Source organism: Pleurodeles waltl, chromosome 4_1 (genome assembly GCF_031143425.1).
Source record: "Pleurodeles waltl isolate 20211129_DDA chromosome 4_1, aPleWal1.hap1.20221129, whole genome shotgun sequence".
In the NCBI taxonomy this organism is placed as follows: Eukaryota; Metazoa; Chordata; class Amphibia; order Caudata; family Salamandridae; genus Pleurodeles; species Pleurodeles waltl.
This window is the reverse complement of record NC_090442.1, coordinates 183,823,086-183,838,839: the sequence shown is the minus strand read 5'-3', so window position 1 is coordinate 183,838,839 and position 15,754 is coordinate 183,823,086. Positions and strand designations below refer to the sequence as shown.

General features: G+C 42.5%; 1 protein-coding gene across 1 annotated transcript in view; it reads right to left on the bottom strand.

The window, feature by feature from the left end:
- Positions 1 to 4,447: 4,447 nt before the first annotated feature.
- LOC138287528 (zinc finger CCCH-type antiviral protein 1-like) overlaps positions 4,448 to 15,754 on the bottom strand; it is a 118,003-nt gene continuing 106,696 nt past the window's right edge. The window contains exon 15 of the mRNA XM_069228002.1: positions 4,448 to 5,092. Within this exon, the coding sequence (XP_069084103.1) occupies positions 4,812 to 5,092 (281 nt within the window). The 3' untranslated portion in view covers positions 4,448 to 4,811. The remainder of the gene's footprint in view (positions 5,093 to 15,754) is intronic.

Genomic DNA, 15,754 nt, shown 5'->3' with positions numbered 1-15,754 from the left:
TATTGTTTGCGGCTAGACATGGAAATGCAGCTGACTTAAGATAAAGCTCCAGGGCACCTGGAGAGAGTGAGGTGCTGAAGAGCTGGGGATCTTCCTCTGAAGACCCTCCCTTTACTTTCTGCTCTATCAAGTGCATCTAAACGTGGACTACAAAAGCTGTGGGAATTAGGTGTTTGCTTAAAAGAGGGAGAGTGCTCCCTCCGTGACCTCAGAAGGAGGTCATGATCATAAAATTAAATGAAGTGAGAAGGATTTATAGGAGCGCAACAAATGCCCAAAGGCATCAAGATGCTAAAGAGTGGCTCGTCCTGATGAGAAATATAGACAGCGAGAATAGAGGCTCTGTATTCATGGAGTCATCGCCCTTCATAAAAAGGTGAAGATCCAGCTTTTCAAGATTTTTCGAAAAGGGACATGAGCCTGAAGGCAGGTGGCGTAACGGGGTGGAATTCAGGAGCTTGGCTGTGGCCAACGAGAAAGCTCTACCTCCCCACCTGGCCTTCTGGAATTTGGGGACAACCATACAGTTGTGATTTACACAACAGAGCTGTCTGGAAGGAATGTACCAATGGAACATAGTTTTAATTCCTCCAGGCCCTATGTTCTGTAGTGCCTTGTGCACAATGCATTGGGCTTTAAACGTAATGCGCTTATTTACCAGTAACAAGGAAGCTTGGATAGCCCTGCTGAGACTGAATGGTATTTCTGGATATCAAGAACCAGTCTTGCTGCTGCATTCTGCACCAACTGCAGCTTAGCTATTCTAGAAATATTAATATGCCGGTATAGCACACTACAGTAATCAAGCCTGGACAAGATCAAGGCCCGAGCCATTTGCTTGCACGCAGGTAGAGGAATAAAAGTACATGGCTCCAGACTCATCCGATTCCTGGTGTACTCTGCGTGTGCTTTACATCTGACCAATTTATCAGATGAGCCGATTGGGATCTAGTTCCCTACAGAATGTTTTCCAAAATGTACTATTAGATACATCACCTATAGCCACAACACTAGAATGAAACCTCATTCATTATAATTAATGTAATGTGTGATGTGCAGTTTCATTGGTGGCATTAGCAGCAGTATTAATGTTATACTCAAAATGAGACATCATACGCCAACAGCGACATAACTTACGGCTCCTGTGTACATATACCTACTCGTTGAGTGAAGCGTATGGTCTAGTGTATGTAGAAAATTGTTTAACCGACTTAATTAGTGCTGAGTGCACGCATTGCTTCATCTTTCAATTTTCTGTCCATCTTGGACTACTTTTACTAAAGATTTACAAATGTCAGGTTGCAAAGGGAAATATATGCTTTTTTAGCCACTTGTAATAGTCATATACGCTAACAAGGAGTCTCCTTATTTGCTAGTGTTTGAGCCACCACTGGAACATGCAGAAATCACACAACCACTGCCTCTCAAAGAGATTTAGAAGGCAACACACATAAACCATGGGGGTAAGTCCTGACCTGTATTTGACATTTTTTGTGATCTCAAGAGGTAATGCTTTTACTGTGTTTCAAGTGGACCATATATCTAGTATTTCTATATTTATTATGGGATTTTATAAAGTGACATAAAGTTACCATGCACCAATTACGGGACACTGGAAGAGTCCAACCAGTTCCAAACCCAATATGCCTTTATTGTCACTTCGATTGCCATAAGTGATTAGAGGGAGACCAATTTGAGTTTTGAGAAGGGGAGGTGATTTAGTTCCGCTCTCAGTTTGCGTTTCTACGGGTTCAGAGTCTGGGGCCCTGAATGCCCAGATAGCTGCTTTATGTTAATGGCTGTGAAGAACTGCTGGTGAATACAGTGCAAGTTGGCTAACTGAGGATTTCTTTAGGGTGCTGTGGAAACTATATTTTATAAATAACTTGGCCCTTTAGTCCAACCAGACTTGTGGATGCACAGGGTTTTGCATATGCCCCTATGTCTCTGAGAGCAGTGGAGTACTTCAAAGATGAGTTTGACTCTTTCACTTTTCAGAAGATTCAGACAAGTTTGCATAAGTTTGTGGACTTTGCAAAGTGTCTTTGAATTTCTTGGAAGTCCTTTATGGACAGTATTACTAGTTCAGCTGCCCCATCACACTGGCTCTCGTTATCTCCACCTGTACTGTATAGTTATACCTCCGACTACAGCCTTGACCTGGGGAGCGAATGGTAGAACTGTGTCAAAAATTAACTCCACATCTGCATTTGTGTGCTGTGGTGAGAGGAACCCGGGTTGTTTAGGGCATTGAAAAGGAAACACATCCTTTTCTGACTGCCCCATTGTAATGTTTTCTGTCTTTGCTCCAAACTGAACGCATTTCACTAATGCAAAAGATGTAATACTATGCTGGAATGGTAATGTGTATGTTATTTACTTGTTGTTTTTTAAACAGTATATCACTGGCAGAAATGGATATTTAACCAGGGAAAATAAAGTGCCAGCACAACAAGATGTTGCTTACTTAGCATGCCCTCTCCCTAAACTGGGAGCTAGAGTTACTATTCCAGATGTGCATAATTAATTTGGTTAATGCTACACTAAACTTCTGAGTGGTTTGCTTTTATTTTTTTAAGGGTGCCTCTCTCATGTTTGGACTAGGTAAAACTCTTCTGATTAGCTCAAATGGGAGCAAAAGATGTATCAAAAGTTGTTTGTTTCTATTTATTTCAGGGGGGATTGGGTGTGGCTTTACAAATTCAAAAGCTGTTAATGCCATGACTGACAGACAATGGCGACCGGAGCACGAACGTTAGCATGGCACTGATGGCTTGATGTGATGCACCGATGGCTTGATGTGATGCACGTTTTAATTTGGGATGTTCTCCACCTAAAAGAGGAGTTTGGCTACAGTTCCTCTTTCTGTTTTCCAAATTGTCTGTCCTTTTCTGAGTGTGTTTGTAATACAGTAAGATTTCAGGACCACTACTGTTTGTATTCTGATGCAAATGTATTAGTAAATGAGGCACAATGCCCGTCGCCCGGGTTAGGAGACCATACTCCCAGCCATAAGGGACACTCCTTACAGTGTATGCCTACCTACTTCCTATGTGCAATGATATCTTTTATTCGAAAAGAGATCGATCACAGCAGGAATTAACCAGTTAACAGCATCTGTGCAAAGTAGCTCAGTAGATGCTTCAAACGTCATTTAGTTGTGTTAGTCACACAATTATGGGAAAATAAGTTCCCCCAGCTCTTGTAAAACAGAGGATGGGAGGCCATTCCTCAACACAAGAGCTCACGATGATTACAAATTAAAGAGTGTACAATGACCTGATGCCACAAAAACATCTGCCGGAGCACCTCAATAGTTAGCAGATTTTCTGAGCAATAGTGTCTCATTACAAAAAAAAAAAGAAAACTACTTGGTGACCACGAAATTCGATAACAAAATTAGGAAAATCCCTTTTGGGAATTGCTTCATTTGATTAAAATTCTATTTGACAATTGTTGGCAAAAAATTCACCAGACCAGTGTAGAACCCTGGTCATTAATGTTAATTTAAAAACAATACAAATCAAAACCCACGTACATTAACAAAACTACAAATAGAGAATAAGGAAAGAAAGGAAGATAGAGGAGTATGATGCGCAAATTCTCCACCAGAGAATAGGAGGAAAAAGTTTCGAAGAGAGAAAGGGACCGGGTGGTATACCCTAAAATAAAACATTGCAAATGAAATAAGAAGGAAGAAGCATCGCTATGTGATGAAAAGGACCCTTTTTCTTTGAATATTTTTCAAAATTAAGGGCGTTCGAATGATCCAGTTTGTTTACCCAATTAATGATTTTTTCAAAACTATTCGAGTAGTTGGATTCACCAGATCCAAATTCCTCTAATGGTATTCTTTATTCTCAAGTATATAAACTATCATGTTCCTGGACCTGCATTATAAACTTCTACAGTACTAGAACCACAAACGCTTCTGATGTCCCTCAACACAGAACCAAGGCATCTCATATTATCTGGATTTGTTACGATACCTCAAGCCTTACTTTGAGGGTCAGTCAATGAATAATGTGTCTGTACTGAGCAAAGACTCACCACTTCTTTACTCATGAGCCTGATATATAATTAAATCAATGTACAGCCCATAATTGGAATCTGCTGAAAACATGAACTAAGATGTGTTAGAAAGATAGAAGTGAAAACATTAAATATCATAACTAAGTATGTAATGGTTTAAAAACATCAACATTGCTATTGATATTTATGTAAACAAATATCATGGGACAAACTAGTTATCATGTGCTTTACTTTTAAGGGTCTGATAAAGTGATACCCATAGCTCAAGCCTTCAAGTAAAAAAACTGTGAACAATTGTATTTATTAATTTTGGGTAATTAAGTGTTGTCTATTTATCTCAATAAAACAACTCCGACCAAAGACACCCAGGCTCACCAGCATGAAAATCAGAAAAAATAAGAAAAGTAGAGGTTTTAAAAAAATAGGTTGGATTTAATTTTTTTCTATTCATATAGTACAATGCTTACATTTTATTTTTGTTGTATGCGGACCTTTTAAAAAGGTACAAACAGAGGGTGCATTTTAGGAGGTAGTGCCTCTATCAAAGAAGATTTTGGGAAAATGAATTTCTGAAAAACAAAGTAAACTTTGTCTCAGTGTCATTTCATGAGCTTGACTCCTATAAAAATCTAACATTTCATTAGAATATTTCATTACAATATTAGAATTTTGTGAAAAACGATTTTCAAGTGTCTGATATCCATTAAGAAAGCAGTAGGGTTTTGAAATCATATACTTCCAAAATCCTGTTACTCAACTGAGATAGACCCAGCCCACTTTTAGCAGATGCAACATGATTTGTTCTCAGCGTATTCCATGATGTATTCAGGGTATATTTGAAGCTTATCGAAGATGACAAAAATTGACGGATCCTGCACATTATCCACACAGCTGTCATAGAAAGTGTTCTTGGTACCAGTTCTTGGAGGGGGGCGTGTATAGCTGGAGTCTCCTCTGACAAAGTCTCCCACCAGTACGCGTGCCAGAAACATCATCCTGCTGGTCGAGTTGGAATTACAATAATTGTGGGAATAGGATGCATCTCTGGCAAAGTAGCTCCCTGAAAAAAGGTGGATAAATTCAGTATTAGCCATGATCAGCACAAAATTACCCTTTCATCAACACAACAGAATAGTGACCCAAACATTATGCGGCGCTAAAAAAGTATAAATATGGGCCTTATTTCGGGAAAAAAATGTCATCCTGATATAGACTATCCATAACAACCAAACTGATATGTCCCTTGTGGTTCTCTTGGTTGTGTAGATACAATACAATGCCAGATTGCATTGGGGCTGTTTAGGAGTATTGGGAAAATCCAATAATTGGTTACACTCAAACTGTTTGGGTCTATTGGTTGCACCAGGGCTGTTTGGATGTAGTGGCAAAATCAAATAACAGCTTGCACTAGGCCTGTTTTGAGTCTACTGACAAAATCTAATACTGGTTGCATCAGGGTTGTTTGGGGTGCATAGATACAATCCAATAATAGCAATAACTGGTTGGCCTTTGGCTGTTTGGGGGTGAAACAAAAATCTAATAACCAGTTCTAATGAGGCTAGTTTGTGTACATATAAAATCCAGTGACAAAATGGCCTGCCAGGGCATGGAAAAGGATACTAGGGGCCAGATGTATCAAGGTTTTTGCATTCGCAAACGGTGCAAATGCAAAAAGACAGTTCAGAATGTATGAAAGACATTCTGAACGCAATTTTAAGGAATCGCAAAAATAGCGATTCCTTAAAATTGCGACCTTGTTTAGGGAGTCGCAAATTGCGACTCTCTAAATAAGAAATCGCAAATAAGGATTCCTTATTTGCGATTTCTTAGCACATGTATGAAGCCATTCCTAAATGCAATTTGGGCATTTAGGAATCACTATTTACCACCATGTTGAACCTGGTGGTAAAAATGTGAAAAATTTATTTAAAATGCATTTTTAAAATGTACATGTAGAGCACACATGTCCTTTTGGCACATGTGCACCTTACATGTCCCCCCCAAAAAAATTGGAGTGCAGCAGAGGGGCCCTTAGGCCCCCAGCACCCTGGGGTTTTGCATTTCCAAAATTGCGATTTCTGGTTAAGAAATCGCAATTTTGGAAATGCAAAAAATTTGCAGATATGGGCAGGCCCATAGGTGCGAATGGGGTCAGATTCTCTATTTGCGATTCGGTAATAGCATTTGCGATTTTAAAGAAATCGCTATTACCGAATCGCAAAAATCATACATACCTTTTTGCATTTCTGAAATAGCGATTTCTTAAAAATCGCTATTTGAGAATCGCAAATCGGTTGTATGATACATCTGGCCCTAGATCAAGAAACTCCACTCCTAGCTGCCCTCAAAGCTTTGGGAAGTAGTCCATAAGTCCTCAAAAATAGTGCAATTTTGCTGCTGCTTTCCCCATGGAAATCGGTGGAAAAGCTGATAGGAAGGCGCAGCAGTGAAAACTGTTGCAGTAAAGGAGAAAAGAGACTCATCGGGACGGGACTACCAAAAGACGCCATCTTCTACCCAGGAAAATGGAAGCTCCTCTAATAAAACAGAGCCAGCTGTGTGTATGCATGCCAAAGGCAAGCTTGTCTATGTGCAGTGGCATCACCTGGTGAGGTATGCTACTGACAGTAATAGTTCAATAATATAACTCATTCTGCATCTCATCTACTGTAAATGAGAGATAGGGATCCTGAATTTGACCTGGAAATAACTCTTAATTTAGTAATAGAAGGAATCATACCTCAAAATCTGCACACTGTAAATGCATATTATGTAACTTCAACTTGTCATGTGAAAAACTATTCCTAAAGGTGATATTAGCCAATGAGAGGTCAGCAATTGCACAACAACAATCATGCCACAGATTTGTGAGAAGCACACAGTCTCAACATACTCTGCTTAACAGAGATGTGATTTTTGCAAGGCCACTCCCCAATATTAGATAATTTGGTTCTACCAGACTACAAAATCTTTAGGGCAGGCCATGCTGTTAAACAAGCTGGAGGGGTGACTGTGAATGTGCGTAATGGCTTACAAACTATAGGATGGCCCATTTTAATGGCAGCAATTGTGGAGCATTACTTGTAAGGCTAATAATGGATAATAAAGTAAATACCTTAAATTGTCTTGCAACCTCCAGTTGCCTTCTAGTATATAATACTGGTAGAACTAAGCTCTATTGCCTTGGTAAATAAATATCTAATCGTTTTAGGAAATTTCAATGTAAGGTTTTATTAAACAGGAGGCACAGCAGATTCAGATGAATAGAAGGTATTTTAACCTAGATATGAACTATACAAACTAAAACACAGTGTAGGTAATTTATTAGATATGGTGTTATCCTCTCGAAAGGCTATTGTGGTCCATGACACTATTGAATTAGCTTGGTCTGACCATTTTGCTATTACGTTCAGGATTCCCACCCATACTAGGCATACACAGCATACTGGTACCATTCCTATTAAACAAGAAGATTGAAAATTATGAACACCTGAGAGTTTAGCTCCTCAAACAAATGGCAAGGTTACAGACATAATATAAAGGGTGTGCAGCCAGAATTTAAAGATTGAGCTTTTGCACACTGACCTACATAGAGGTCCACTTTATGATACTGGACCGCCAGCTGTATTACCTTGTGGTATAAGGTTGTATCGTCTGGTGTGGAGGGTTTGGAGTGATACAAATCTGGATCAAGGTACACAGGAGGGTCTGACGAATAATGATCCAAGGGGTCTATGTGATCCTGCTGAGGAATGTGGTAAGCTCAAATGTGTATATGTCTTCTACAGTGTGTTTGTAGGTGGTAGGCGAGGGAGAGGAGGAGGTGGATGAGGAGGCAGAGGAGTTGGAGGTGTAGTGGCAGGGGCAAAGTGGAGGGGGCTGGTGCCCTTGTCCCTGCACCTCTTTTTGTTCCTCGCTCTAACAGATTCTCTTAACAAGGCTTCTCCAGAGGCTATGAGACTTAGTAAAAACATCATGAATAATAACCCATTGTTTAGGAAAGAGTTAGGTGAGACTTAATTGGAAACATACCAACCAGTACGAAGGTGACACATTGACTACAATTCAGCAGCCAAGACTAGGTACAATGAATAGTCAAAATTGTATAACTATATGATTATGCAGCAAAATGAAAATGTCACTTACCCAGTGTACATCTGTTCGTGGCATCAGTCGCTGAGATTCACATGGTATGCATGAGCTCGCCATCTGGTGTTGGGTCGGAGTGTTACAAGTTGTTTTTCTTCGAAGAAGTGTTTTCGAGTCACGGGACCGAGTGACTCCTCCTTCTGTGCTCATTGCGCATGGGCGTCGACTCCATCTTCGATTGTTTTCCCCGCAGAGGGTGAGGTAGGAGTTGTACTATAGTAATAGTGCCCGCGCAATGAAAAATGTAAGTATGTACCTATTAAAGGATTAAATAATATATATACAAATGTACAAAATTGAAGGTAACTTCTGAACTGCTACAGGCTTCCGGGGAGGTGGGTGGGTCCATGTGAATCTCAGCGACTGATGCCACGAACAGATGTACACTGGGTAAGTGACATTTTCAGTTCGATGGCATCTGTCGCTGTAGATACACATGGTATGCATAGACTAGTAAGCAGTTAGTTCCCCATAAGCGGTGGTTTAGCCTGTAGGAGTAGAAGTTGTCTGAAATAGAGTTCTTAATACAGCTTGACCTACTGTAGCTTGTTGTGCGGATAGCACATCTATACAGTAGTGTTTGGTGAATGTGTGAGGCGTAGACCAAGTGGCTGCCTTACATATTTCCTGCATTGGGATGTTTCCTAAAAAGGCCATTGAAGCACCTTTTTTCCTTGTTGAATGTGCCCTGGGAGTAATGGGCAGTTGTCTTTTTGCTTTAAGGTAGCAGATTTGGATGCATTTAACTATCCATCTGGCTATACCTTGTTTTGATATTGGGTTACCTGCATGAGGTTTTTGGAATGCAATAAATAGCTGTTTAGTTTTTCTGATGTTTTTTGTTCTGTCAATGTAGTACATTAATGCTCTCTTGACATCTAATGTATGTAGTGCTCTTTCAGCCACAGAATCTGGCTGTGGGAAAAAAACTGGTAGTTCTACCGTTTGATTTAGATGGAATGGTGAAATAACTTTTGGTAAAAATTTTGGATTAGGTCGTAGGATGACCTTATTTTTATGTATTTGTATAAAAGGCTCTTGTGTTGTGAACGCTTGAATTTCACTTACTCTTCTTAGAGATGTAATGGCGATGAGAAAGGCAACTTTCCAGGTTAGGAATTGTATTCCGCAAGAGTGCATGGGTTCGAAAGGTGGGCCCATGAGTCTTGTTAGAACCACGTTTAGGTTCCATGAAGGAACAGGTGGTGTTCTTGGTGGTATAATTCTTTTAAGCCCTTCTATGAATGCTTTGATAACTGGTATCCTATACAAGGAAGTTGAATAGGTAGTTTGCAGGTATGCAGATATTGCTGCAAGGTGTATTTTAATAGAAGAGAAGGCTAGCTTTGCTTTTTGTAAATGGAGCAAGTAATTTACTATATGTTTTGGAGTTGCGTCTAGTGGTTGTATCTGATTATGATGGCAGTACCAAACAAATCTTTTCCACTTACTTGCGTAGCAGTGTCTAGTGGATGGCCTTCTGGCCTGCTTTATGACTTCCATACACTCTTGGCTAAGTTGTAAGTGTCTGAATTCTAGGATTTCAGGAGCCAGATTGCTAGATTCAGCGATGCTGGGTCCGGGTGTCTGATCTGTTGGTTGTGTTGCGTTAACAGATCTGGTTTGTTGGGCAGTTTGATGTGTGGTACTACAGACAGATCTAGCAGTGTTGTGTACCAGGGTTGTCTTGCCCAAGTTGGTGCTATTAAAATGAGTTTGAGTTTGTTTTGACTCAATTTGTTTACTAGGTAAGGAAGGAGAGGGAGAGGAGGAAAAGCGTAAGCAAATATTCCTGACCAGTTCATCCATAGGGCATTGCCTTGGGATTGCTTGTGTGGGTATCTGGACGCGAAGTTTTGGCATTTTGCGTTCTGTTTTGTTGCAAATAAGTCTATTTGTGGTGTTCCCCAGAGTGTGAAGTAGGTGTTCAGAATCTGTGGGTGGATTTCCCATTCGTGGACTTGCTGGTGATCTCGAGAGAGATTGTCTGCCAGCTGATTCTGGATCCCCGGAATAAACTGTGCTATTAGACCAATTTGATGGTGGATTGCCCACTTCCATATTTTTTGAGCTAACAAGCTTAACTGCGTTGAATGTGTTCCTCCTTGTTTGTTTAGATAATACATCGTTGTCATGTTGTCTGTTTTGACAAGGATGTATTTGTGGGTTATGATTGGTTGGAAAGCTTTTAGTGCTTGAAAAACTGCTAATAATTCTAGATGATTTATATGCAGTTTTGTTTGATGTATGTTCCATTGTCCTCTTATGTTGTGTTGATTGAGATGTGCTCCCCACCCTGTCATGGAAGCATCTGTTGTTATTACGTACTGTGGCACTGGGTCTTGGAAAGGCCGCCCTATGTTTAAATTTATACTGTTCCACCATAGAAGCGAGAGGTAAGTTTGGCGGTCTAGCAACACCAGATCTAGAAGGTGACCCTGTGCTTGAGACCACTGTGAGGCTAGGCACTGTTGTAAGGGCCTCATGTGCAGTCTTGCGTTTGGGACAATGGCTATGCATGAGGACATCATGCCTAGGAGCTGTAGTATTGTTCTTGCTTGTATTGTTTGGTTTGGAGACATGTGTTGAATGACCCTGTTGAAATTGTGGATCCTTTGTGGAGTTGGCGTTGCTACTCCTTTTGTCGTGTCTATTATGGCTCCTAGATATTGCTGTACTTTGCTTGGCAGAATGTTTGATTTTGCAAAGTTGACGGTGAACCCTAGTTTGTAGAGGGTTTGTATGACTTGATTTGTGTGGTTTGAGCATTGTGTGAGCGAACTGGTTTTGATTAGCCAGTCGTCTAGATACGGGAACACATGTATTTGCTGCCTTCTGATGTGTGCAGCGACTACTGCTAGGCATTTTGTGAATACTCTTGGAGCGGTTGTTAAACCAAAAGGCAATACTTTGAATTGGTAATGTATTCCTTTGAATACAAACCTTAGATATTTCCTGTGTGATTGATGTATTGGTATATGGAAATATGCGTCCTTGAGGTCTAGGGTTGTCATGTAGTTGTGTTTTTTGAGCAATGGTAACACTTCTTGTAGTGTGACCATGTGAAAGTGCTCTGATTTGATGAATGTGTTTACCACTCTGAGGTCTAGAATTGGTCTCAGTGTTTCGTCCTTTTTTGGTATCAAGAAGTACAGTGAATAAACTCCTGTGTTTATTTGTGTGCTTGGTACTAATTCTATTGCATTTTTTTGCAGTAGTGCTTGAACTTCTATCTCTAGAAGCTGTGAATGGTATTTTGATAAATTTTGTGATTTTGGTGGTATGTCTGGAGGGAATTGCAGAAATTCTATGCAATAACCATGTTGGATAATTGCTAGGACCCATGTGTCTGTAGTTATTTTGTCCCATGCTTCGTAATATTGACGTATCCTCCCCCCCACTGGTGTTGTGTGGGAGGGGTGAGTGACGTGTGAGTCACTGATTGTTGGTAGTGGTTTTGGGGCTTTGAAATCTTCCCCTATTCCTAGGGAATTGCCCCCCTCTATACTGGCCCCGAAAACCTCCCCTGTACTGTCCCTGGTAGGTGGGCGGTGCGGACTGTGAGGTGCTAGCTTGTGTGGCCTGACCCCGAAACCCTCCTCTAAAAGGTGTTTTGCGGAAGGTGTTATAAGATCCTCTGCTCTGCGGGGAGTAGAGTGCGCCCATGGCCTTGGCAGTGTCAGTGTCCTTCTTGAGCTTTTCTATGGCTGTGTCGACCTCCGGACCGAACAGAAGTTTTTCATTTACTGGCATGTTAAGCACTGCCTGCTGAATTTCTGGCTTGAATCCAGACGTTCTGAGCCATGCGTGCCTACGGATGGTAACCGACGTATTAATGGTCCTTGCGGCCGTGTCTGCTGCATCCATGGAGGAGCGTATTTGATTGTTGGAAATGTTTTGACCCTCCTCAACAACCTGTTTTGCTCTTTTTTGCAGATCTTTTGGGAGATGTTCAATGAGATGCTGCATCTCATCCCAGTGGGCTCTGTCGTATCGCGCTAGCAGCGCTTGTGAATTTGCGATGCGCCACTGGTTTGCTGCTTGGACCGCAACCCTCTTCCCGGCTGCATCGAACTTCCTGCTTTCTTTATCTGGGGGAGGTGCATCCCCAGAAGTGTGTGAATTTGCCCGTTTTCTGGCAGCCCCTACCACCACAGAATCTGGTGGCAGCTGAGAGGTGATGAATACAGGGTCCGTAGGAGGCGCCTTATACTTTTTGTCCACCCTAGGCGTCACTGCCCTACTTTTAACTGGCTCCTTGAAAATGTCCTTTGCATGGCGTAGCATGCCTGGGAGCATCGGCAGGCTTTGGTAGGAGCTGTGGGTTGAAGAGAGGGTGTTAAATAAAAAATCATCCTCTACTTGTTCAGAGTGTAGTTCCACATTATGGAATAGTGCTGCTCTAGCCACCACTTGTGAGTAGGCTGTGCTGTCTTCCGGTGGTGATGGCCTAGTTGGGTATGTGTCTGGGCTGTTATCAGACACTGGTGCGTCGTACAAGTCCCACGCATCCTGATCTTGGTCATCGTGGCTCATGGCGGTGTGAGCTGGCGAATGTGACGGGGTGTAAGTTGGTGAAGCCGGAGTTACAGGTGGAGGCGAGGGAGGAGGTGTTACCTTTTGTGCTGTTTGTTGCTGAGGAGTAAACTGAAGCGTTCTCTTTCGTTTGACAGGTGGAAGGGTACTGATCTTCCCAGTCCCCTGCTGAATAAAGATACGCTTTTGCGTGTGATCCACGTCAGTGGATTGCAGTTCTTGTTCAAATCTATGTTTCTTCATTTGTGAAGACATAGAATGCTCTTCAGTATAGGAGCCTGAAACAGGGTCTGATGTCGCTTTTTTCGGCTCCGAAAACCCTGTTGATTGTTTTTTCGGCTCCGAGGTAACCTTCCTCTTTTTCTGTGCCGAAAATTCTTGGCCTCTATGGTCTTCGGCGCCACTGTCTCGGCGTCGATCCGTGTCGACACCGAACTCTCGGTGTCGATGCTTCTGTTTAGCACTCTCTCGGTCCCGAGGAGGCTGCGTGCCGGTGTCTCGACCGAAGTCGGACGATCTCGACACTGAATGGGCCTTTTTCGGTGCCGATTGTTGGTCACCGAGAATTTGGGTGGAGCCATGGCCGGTTGGCAGTGGCGTCCCCTGGGCCTTCTTTCCTTTTTTAAGTTCTGATCTCGACGTCTTACTCACAGTTTTTGTAGAGTCTAGCTCGTCGGAGTCTGAATCCTGGATGGAAAAGGATTCCTCCTGTTCCTCTTCTGTCTCGAACTGTCGACGCTCCTTTGGCGTGGACGCCATCTGCAGTCTTCTCGCTCGACGGTCGCGCAGAGTTTTTCGGGACCGGAACGCCCGACAGGCCTCACAGGATTCTTCGCTGTGCTCGGGTGACAGGCACAGGTTACAGACCGAGTGTAGGTCTGTATAAGGATATTTGTTGTGGCATTCGGGGCAGAATCGAAACGGGGTCCGTTCCATCGGCGTTGTTCTCCACGCGGTCGGGCCGACTAGGCCCCGACGGGGTGCCGAAATCTACCCCGAAGGGCACCGAAGCGCTTCGATGTTCAACGCGTCGTCGTATGTGTCTATCTCGAACCGGATCGCAACGATACCGTCGAAAAACTTCCGTTTTCAGCTATCTTTCCGTTCCGAAACCCGGAGCGACAGGAACACGTCCGAACCCGATGGCGGAAAGAAAACAATCGAAGATGGAGTCGACGCCCATGCGCAATGAGCACAGAAGGAGGAGTCACTCGGTCCCGTGACTCGAAAACACTTCTTCGAAGAAAAACAACTTGTAACACTCCGACCCAACACCAGATGGCGAGCTCATGCATACCATGTGTATCTACAGCGACAGATGCCATCGAACATAAACAATTCTGTGATAGAGTAATAAATACAACAATTTCTGGCATCATGTAGGGATCTACCTTCGTCATCTGACTTTTGAAACAGTCTGTTCGCCTATTTTGAAGAAAAAAAAAATTCGAACTGAAATCCTACAAGAATTTTTTTTATTTTGCTGGCTACATCGAGCTCTCCCTCTCATCCATGTGCCCATTATATAGTGCATCTGGTGCCAGACATCATACGCAGAAATGTATTACCCATATGCAACTTAACCACTGAGTCAGCCACATTCCCCCAGCCATGGAAAGAAGCTACAACATTTCACAACAATTCCATTCCTGAAAAAAAAACGCTGATGTCACAGAGTGGAAAAACTATAGACCAGTCTCCCTCTTACTACTGCCAGACAAGATCATAGAGAAAGCACTGAACAGGTCATGGGAAATCACAACTTATTTGATAGTTGACGAGTTGGCTTTAGTAAAGGACACAGCACAGAGTTGGTGCTAGTAACTGTTCTGGATGATATAAGAATTATTTTAGATCTTAGAGATACTGCTCCTCTCATACTTTGGATCTTTTTGCTGCATCTGACACAGAGGCCCACTCTGTACTAGTAGCTCGACTCTCTCAGGTGGGCATTAAAGACAAGAGCCTGAAGCTTCTTGCCTCATCTCTCTCAGGGAGAACACAAACAGTGGCATAGAAGCTATTTAGAAATTCTTTCTCTCTGCCCTGTGGTGGTCCACAGCGTTTGTGACTAAGTCCAACTTTGTCTAACTTTCATATAGTTCAGTTAGCAGAGTTGGTGTGGTCCTTCGGTTTCACAGTATTGTCCTTTGCTGATAATATGCTGACAGTGATTAACATCTCCAAGGATTTGGCAACTGTGACAAAACAAAATTCAGGAGTGAATGGGAGAGGCGGCCATCTGGATGAGAGTGAACTCAGTTAGACTTAATGGGAAGAAGGCTTAATATATGGTAGTGTCGAAGTGTTCTGATAATATGTATCAGTTGAGAGGTTTGAGATTGATCATTGGTCTGAGAGACCAATAGCTCTATTATATCATGCCTGTAAGCCAATGGATTCGGCAATGCACCAGTGGTTAGCTGTCCCCATGGCCACATTCTTGCCTGCTGCATCCATCTTCTTCCTCTCCTTGCTGGGCGATGGGGTGTTCACCATCCCAATAGTTTGCATGCTTAAGTGTAGAGTGGATGGCTGAGGAGTCCAATTCTACATGTCCCCTGGTATATGGCTAGTCAGAAGGTGAGGCCATGTACTTCCGCTGTATCCTAAGAGTTACTAGCCTGGTTTTGACTGTGTCCTTAAAGGGTTCTGTAGCTGGTTTTAGCAGGCCCTTTAACATGGGTAAAAACTGAATAGTATGCTGAACTACATAGAGGTTCACTTTATGATATTGGACAGCATGTTGTATTACCTTGTGGTATAAGGTTGCATCATCTGGTATGGAGGATTTGGAGTGATACAAATCTGGGTCCAGGTACACAGGACAGTGTGCAGAGTAATCATTCAAGGGGTCTCCCCCAGTGTGGCTCCCTAGCTATGACATATGGCTCATACTCATATTAGAGGCTATGTGATCCTGCTGAGGATTGTGGTGAACCCAAAGGTGCATATGCCTTTGTAAGTGGTAGGGGAGGGAGAGGAGGAGGTAGATGAGGATGAAGAGGTGGCAGAGGAAGTGGAGGAGAGGTGGCAG